The following is a 7,469-nucleotide window of genomic DNA, read 5'->3' as shown; positions in this document are numbered from 1 at the left end:
CCCCCCCCTAGAGCTAGCTCCCAATTCCTGAGCTGCAAAAGCACCCTTTGTCCCCAGGGTTTGGGTATGCCCTAGTTCCTGGATCCTGCTCAGGTCTGATCCCAGGGCAAAGGGTGTCCCATCCGGCCCTGGCTCCCCAAGTCAGGGCCCTCAGAGAACGATGGGTGTGAGTGCTGGCAAGTGGGGAGGGCTGGGAAGGCTGGCAGCTCAGGCTCACCTGCCCTTTCCGTGGGCAGAGTCCACACATATGGTCATTTGAGAATGAGGCGCTCCCTCAGGGGCACCAGCAATCTATGTAAAGGGATGTGCATCTATTGTGGCATTTGATTTCCTCCATTTTCCCCAGTCACTGCTGTCCCCACTCCTTCCTGCAGGCAACAGGCTCACAGGTGAAGACACCTGCCCAAAGTCACTCCACCTGAAAGTCTGGAATACCTTATAAAATGCGAATAACCAACCTAAGGTCACTCTGCCAGAATGTCTGGAATACTTTGTAAAATGCGAATAACCAACCCAACTAAGGATCATGTGACGTGTGCTAGGCCTCCTGGCCACTGTAGGCTGGGACTTGGCATGGGGTAGGGGTGGAATGGCCTGGCCTCAAATCCCAATTTTCTTATAAAGTCTCACCAAACAGAAGAGTGCTGGGGACTAGTTTGCAACACTGGGGACAAACTCTTCTGACTCTGAAATTAACGACTCCAGTTTTCTAAGCGCCAAAATCAGGCTAGGTCCTGATCTGAGGAATTTACCAGCCAGAGCTCACAGAATCCTCATGATTCTGACAAGGGTGCATTATTCTCCCCCTTTCACAGATGAGGAAACTGAGGAACAGAAAGCAAGGACACAAAACCTCTTGAGCAAGCAGCCAGAATACCGCCCCCCCCCCCCCCCCCCCCCGCAAACTCACCCCTCCAGCCACTGCCTCAGGGCCACTAGTGGCTGCAGGTGTGAGGGCCAAGGGCAACCGGTGCCTCTCCCTCACCAGGAACCCAGTGCCCACACCTGTTCACCTAGGTTTTCAAGAGGACAGAAGAGCCCAAGCTGGCCCCAGGTGCAGGGCTGGGCTCCTATATCCCATTCACACCCTCCTCCTTGCTGACTCACCCACAGCCCATTCACACCCTCCTCCTTGCTGACTCACCCACAGTCCATTCACACCCTCCTTGCTGATTCATGGCTGCGTGCCCTCCACTTGTGACCTGACAGGTCAGGAAGGTGGCGATGGAGGTCAGTTGCTGGGTCCGGGCAGAGGAGGAGATCAAAGGAAGCTTGGCTGCTGGTGGACGTGGGTGTGGGCAGCCAGAACAGAGGTGGCCCCAGCACAGGGCCATGCGAGGCCTGCTCCCCCGGGGGGAGAGGGGCAGAGTCAGGAAGCCAACAAGAAGATAACAGGGCTAAGAAGTCAACAAGTCTTTATTAAGTGCCTGCAAAGTTACTGGGAGGAGGCCATGATGCTGGACACACCTGTTGAAAGGGAAGGCCAGGGTCAGTGAGCAGAATGGGAGGCGAACCTCTGGTCACCAACCACAGCACCCACGATTGCTCAGGGGCAGATGAGCACAGACCCCCTCAGGCACCATCACAAAGGCAGTCGAGTTAAAAGTCTGGAGTCTGGAACAAGGAGGCCTAGGTTCAGGTCGCGGCTCCACCCTGTACCGGGGGCAGGGTCGCGGGGGGGGGGGGACCTCAAGCAAGTCACTAAACTCAGTTTCCCACCTGTAAGAACCATCTACCCTATGGGATTAAATGACGGCCTTAGAACAATGCCTGTTACTAAGTAAGTGTGGCTCATAGTAACATTTATTACGTACTGTTTGCAAGACACTCTGGGCACTGAACTTATATCTCCTCACTGCAGGACCCTTTGCTCCAGTGAGTTCTCTCAGAGAACCCCACCCAGTGGGCACATCTCATTTAGAGTGAGGGTCCACAGCCCCCAAATGTGGAGATGACTGCCCGCTCAATCTTGTTTCTCGATTAAGTAGCAACTTGGTTTGTACTCAGAGGCTATACCACACCAGTCCGTATCTTTCAAACACCAGAATCACACTCGAGACCCAGGGCCTAAGGAAGCAGCCCTTCCCTGTCCCCCGGTTCTCTCTTACTCCAAGACATCCATGCAGCGCAAAGATGAGAGAGCGCGTGCTAGTGGAACAGCAAGTTTGCTCCAGTTGAGCAGCCAGTGGAGTCTGTGTTAGGTAATGTATACGTGATGGTGACAACAAGGGTAACCTTCAGTGAGCTGTGGGACTGGTTCTTTGCTAAGTGGTGCACGTGGATTGCTTCACTTCACACTCACACCTCCATGAGGTGCCTATCGTGGTGGTGTTCAGTTACTTACAATAACGGCACCTACCTTACGGGGGTGACCTGAGGACCAATGACTTAAAAAGTGTAAAGGACTACACAGTGTTTGTTATAATCATTGGTGCCATCATCCCCCCTTTATATGTAAGAAAACCGAGGCACAGAGAAGTAAAAATCTCTTGCCCAAAGTTACACAGCTATGAAATAAAGAACCAAGATCCCACCCAGCTAGCCGGACTGCAGAGCCTGCACTTCCTGGTTGGTGTTTTGCTGCGTTTTAGCAGATGCGGGGCTGAGGCCCCGAGGGCCCTGGGATCAGTGAAGGTGCGGGGACACCCTGCAAGGCCCCTCCAGACCCCGGGAAGTCTTACTGAGTGCTTCAGGGCAGGATATAGTACCCAGAATTCCAGGGGAGGACACCCAGCATCCTCTGCCATCCCTCCCTGGGCAGGCGGCTTGGGACGGAAGAGGTCAGGGGAGTCTGGCAGATGCCAATTTCCTGGCCTTGAACCAGAACCTATTTACCTGGGTCCTTTGGGGCCCCAGCCCTGGTCTGTCAAAGGGCACCTCCTCAGGCCTACAGCCTGAGGCCTCAGGCCACCACTCACTGTCAAAGTCGATCTTCTCCACGATATTCTTGGGCTTAATGCTCTCTTCCTGGCTACAGATGAAGATCTGGCCCGACTCATCGGTGCTCCAGCCGTACTTGCTCATCCACACCTTTAGCTGGCTGTCTGCAGGGGACACAGCAGCACAGGGGCTTTGCGCACTCTGATCCCACAGCACCGGGGGGCCAAGGTGTCCTCCTTCCCTGCCTTCAGCCGACCTGGTCTCCTGCTGCCGGCCTGGTGCTTCTATAGTTCATTCTCCGAACAGCAGCCAGAGGGAGCCTTTTAGCCTTCTCATCCTTCCCATTACAGGGCTTTTGTCTTAGCCTCCTTTCATTTTCTATTTACCTCTCCCAGTTTGAAGCTCAGCTCCTAATGACAGCAGTGTACTTACCTGCCCTTCCCCACAATCTACATGAAATGGCTTCAAAGTTAGGATGTCATCATTACCACTAACAATAAGCTTATGGCACCAGGTTTAAGCATTTCTTTGCAACTGTTTTTTGCCTTTAGAAAATATGCCTGTAAGGTTGTCCAGCCAGAGAAGTGTTCTGTTCCTTGAAATAACTCTTTTCTGTATGACTATTATTCATGTTTCTCTTTACATTCAATTCTAAGGGTTGTTTCATCCCCTTTTGATTTAATTTCACTTTTAAATATGTAAAACATCTATCCGAGGTAAAGCACTTAGTATAGTGCCTGACTCAAAGTGCCCACTAAAAGTTAGCTTCCACTGAAAACGAACAAACATCCCACCAAAAACCCACCTGGCTCAAAAGGCAAAACTACCCAAGACGGTACTTAGAGAAATCTCTCCCCCAACCCACCACTCTCCTCCCTGTTCTCACTTTTGGCCCCCAGGGAGTAACCATTTTCCTTAGTTCTTTTATTTTTCCTTCTTGCGTTTCTTTTTGCAAAATGAGCAAATACACACACTTTTTTTTTTTCTTTTTGGAGGAATCTTTTTTTTTTTTTTTGCGGTACGCGGGCCTCTCACTGCTGTGGCCTCTCCCGTTGCGGAGCACAGGCTCCAGACGCACAGGCCAAGCGGCCATGGCTCACGGGCCCAGCCGCTCCGCGGCATGTGGGATCTTCCCGGACCGGGGCATGAACCCGTGTCCCCTGCATCGGCAGGCGGACTCTCAACCACTGCTCCACCTGGGAAGCCCTTGGAGGGATCTTTAAAAACATAAATCTGATCAGGTCCCTCTCTGCTCAGATCCTCCAGTGGCTCCATCTCACTCAGGGTAAAGGACAAAGTCCTCAGGCAGGAGACTCCTCAGTATCTGAAGCCCCTCCCACCACCACCTCTCTGCCCTCAGCTAAGCCCCCTCACTCACCCTGCTCCGGCCTAGGGCTTCCTGGCTGCTCTGTGAGGACACAGGATCCTCACATTGGCTCTGCCCTCAGGCTGTAACCGTTCAGATGCTGCACCTCCTCACTTCCATGTGCCTCCTGTCCCCCCGCCCCTCGCCCACCCCAGCCCTCTCTAGGGGCTGTCATGCATGAATTCCCACTGGACATGTACGTCTTCATTTGTCATCTGCTTTGCCAACTCCACAAGAACGAATCTGAGTCATTCTGTGTTGTTCACTGCTGTGGCCCCAGGGCCTTGAACACAAAATAGGCGTTGAATTAATTCACGCAGAATAAATGAATGAATGCCATAGGATCCCCGCCAAAGAAGGGAACATTTTATACTAATTCCTTATTCCCTCCCTGGGCCTTCAATAATGACCTGGCGAGGCAGGGGTGGGCCCATCTGAGAAGCTGGCTGAGGCCCACCACCCTCCTCACTCCCAACCTCCTAAACGGGCACTAGGGACCCAGAGGGGGCCTTACCTGTCAGATCCCCGAGCATCTCGGCCAGCAGCCAGCGATCAATGTGCTGATAAGTAATGCCCACAACATGGCAGATAACTGTAGAAATTCGGGACAAAGACGATGAAGGGCCAGCCCCAAGACCCTGCTGCCACTCCCTCCCCCGCAAGCAGGGAGCCCAAGCTCAGAGAGGAACTTACATTTTCGGACAGAGTCTTCAAAGCCAGTTATACCTTCCAAGAGGTCCATGTTTTCATCCAGGGCTTGCTGTGAGGGGATTTACAATGTTGAGATAACATTAACATCAATAATGTCAAGAATATTAACACTGACAATAGCAGAAGTGAACACCCCAGCATTCACCCCACATGCCAGCCCTTCTTCTGTGTGCAACCTTATGATGGAACAGTTGCTGTTATTTTGCCCATTTTATTTTTCTCTCTGGCTGCACCACACGGCATGTGGGATCTTAGTTCCCTGACCAGGGATCGAACCCGCACCCCCTGTAGTGGAAGTACAGAGTCTTAACCACTCGACCGCCAGGGAAGTCCCTTGCCCATTTTAGAGATGAGGAAATCAAAGCTCAGAGCAGCTAAGTGATTTGCCCAAAGTCACAGAGCTGGGGTTTGAACCTGGCAGGCAGAAACCACAGTCCCAAGAGAGGAGACAGATACAGATTAGCTACCTACACTCACTACCTCCTCTTGGCTCCCATCTCCGAGAAAAGGGCAACGGTTCTACCACAGCCCACGAGGCCCCCCCAGGATCTGCCCACCACCTCCTCCCACTCACCCCCTCACTCCAGCCACTGGGGCTCCTCACTGCCCCTTAGAAATTCCAGACACCCGCCCACCTCAAGGTCTCTGCGCTGGCTGCCTTGGGGGCTGGAACTCTCTTCCCCCACGGCTACCACTCCCACCTCCTTCAGGCCTCTGCTCAAATGCCACCTTCCCAGCCAGGGCGCCCCCCAACCTCAGTGTGAGAAATGAGGAACCTGCAAGGACAACGGGAAGGAGCAGCCGGTGCAGCGGGAGGAAAGCCAGGAGAGCAGCTGTCCCGGAGGCCAAGAGACGCTGGCCAGGCAGCTGAGCCGGGGCCTGAGAACTTCCTACTGGACCTAGCAATGGGGACGTCACTGTGGGTCTCAACAAGAGTGGTTCCACGGCCTGCGTGTGGGTTCGGGGGGCAGAGTCTTGGTCATAAAAGCCTGAATGCACTGAACGGCGTTGAGTTCATGTGAGCAGGGGGAGAGGGGAGGCTGAGCACAGGCAACCTGGCCCAGGGGCGGGCCGACCAACAGTCCCGATTCACCTGAGACTGAGGGTTTCCTGGGATGTGAGACTTTCAGCTTGAAAACCAGAAAAGCCCTGGGCAAACTGGGCCAGCCAGTGCCCCAGGCGGGAGCATGGCTGGAAGGGGAGCAGAGGGAGCGGGCGAGAGGCAGAGCTGGTGGGGAGTGTGGAGGTCCAGGGAGCATTCTCTTTTTTAGGCTAGAACTCACTGCAGGGTGGACGTGTTCCGTGGTGACAGAAACAGTGCAGGAAGGCCAAGTTTGCTGCTATCAGAGACTGGGGAGAACGGCTTGGGTGATGCTGCTGAGTGGGCCAGAGGGAAGGGGGTCGGTGCACCGGAGCAGGGGTGCCTGTGACGGGAGGAGGGACAGGTCGCCGACGAAAAGAGAAAAGTGCTCTGTCAGCTGCCGGTAGACGTCTGGCCAGGGGCAGGAAGTTCTGCTTTGGCTGCTTCTATTTTCCCATGAAATGAGAAGCCCGATTGTAAGCTGAGGTGGGGAGAAAGTGGTGGTGATGGGCAGCTGTGAAGAGCTGTCCAGGCGAGGGGGAGGGAAGAAGCAAGGCCCCAGGCCAGGAGGAGCTGAAGAGCGGGTCTGGGTCGCTTGCTGGGTCTTTTCCAGCCTGGAGCATCCCCTAAGACACAGGTGTCGAGGGGAGAAGCGCATACCTTGCGCTGAAGGAGGAAGCAGAACAGAGGACTGGGGCTGCTGGCCAGGCCCAAGAATGTCGGGTCGGAGACTTGACCTCATGGGGGCGAGCTGGGAAGCGAGGAGGGAGTGGTCGGAGGGTGGAAACGTTTGACATTCATGGGCAGAAGAGGAGGCAATTGAGTACAGGCCGGTGGTTCCCAGCCTTAGCCGGCGATCAGAATCACCAAGGATAAGTGTTTAAAATCCCTAAGCCTAGACCACACCTGGACCAATTACATCAGATTCTGTGAAGGCAGGATTCACGTGTTCGTATTTGTTTTTTTAATTCCTCAGGGGTCCAATGTGCTGAGAACCGGTCTAGGATGTGAGGGGCTCGGGACACAGGTAGGACAAGAAATCCGGAAACTGAGAAGTCAGGGTGGTGGAAGGATGACGGATCTGCCCTTTCAAGTATCTGAGAAGAAAGACAGCACTGGTAAAGAGTGGCAGTGAGCTAAATTCTTCACAAAAATGAGGAGCAGTCATGGGGGGCGGGCAGGGGGGTGCTGATACCAACAAAGTAGGGCAGGAAGTGCTATCACAGGCGCTTTGGGGCTGGGGGCTGGGGGAGGGGAGATGGGTCTGGGAGTGGCAGTGAGAAGCTAGGAGGCCACCTGGCCTCTCACTTGGGAAGCTGCAGGAGTGGGAGGCCAGGCTCAGTTAGAGCAAGGAAAGGGGGGAAGAGTATTTAGAGGATGGAGGACTTTTACTGTTAGAACGTGGGGGGAGGGGAGGGGGAGGGGAGGGGG

The 7,469-nt window shown here is 54.2% G+C and overlaps 1 protein-coding gene across 1 annotated transcript in view; it reads right to left on the bottom strand.

The window, feature by feature from the left end:
* Positions 1 to 1,398: 1,398 nt before the first annotated feature.
* Positions 1,399 to 7,469, bottom strand: part of EIF3K (eukaryotic translation initiation factor 3 subunit K) — a 14,214-nt gene continuing 8,143 nt past the window's right edge. The window contains exons 4-9 of the mRNA XM_029235940.1: positions 6,699 to 6,789; positions 5,593 to 5,711; positions 4,940 to 5,006; positions 4,761 to 4,838; positions 2,919 to 3,044; positions 1,399 to 1,467 (exon numbers count right to left, since the gene is read on the bottom strand). Of these exons, the coding sequence (XP_029091773.1) occupies positions 1,436 to 1,467; positions 2,919 to 3,044; positions 4,761 to 4,838; positions 4,940 to 5,006; positions 5,593 to 5,711; positions 6,699 to 6,789 (513 nt within the window). The 3' untranslated portion in view covers positions 1,399 to 1,435. The remainder of the gene's footprint in view (positions 1,468 to 2,918; positions 3,045 to 4,760; positions 4,839 to 4,939; positions 5,007 to 5,592; positions 5,712 to 6,698; positions 6,790 to 7,469) is intronic.

The sequence above is a fragment of the Monodon monoceros genome, unplaced genomic scaffold (genome assembly GCF_005190385.1).
Source record: "Monodon monoceros isolate NGI ecotype Baffin Bay Population unplaced genomic scaffold, NGI_Narwhal_1 Super_Scaffold_10, whole genome shotgun sequence".
NCBI lineage: Eukaryota > Metazoa > Chordata > Mammalia > Artiodactyla > Monodontidae > Monodon > Monodon monoceros.
Note: the sequence above shows the minus strand (reverse complement) of the source record. Positions and strands in the feature narration are given on the sequence as shown.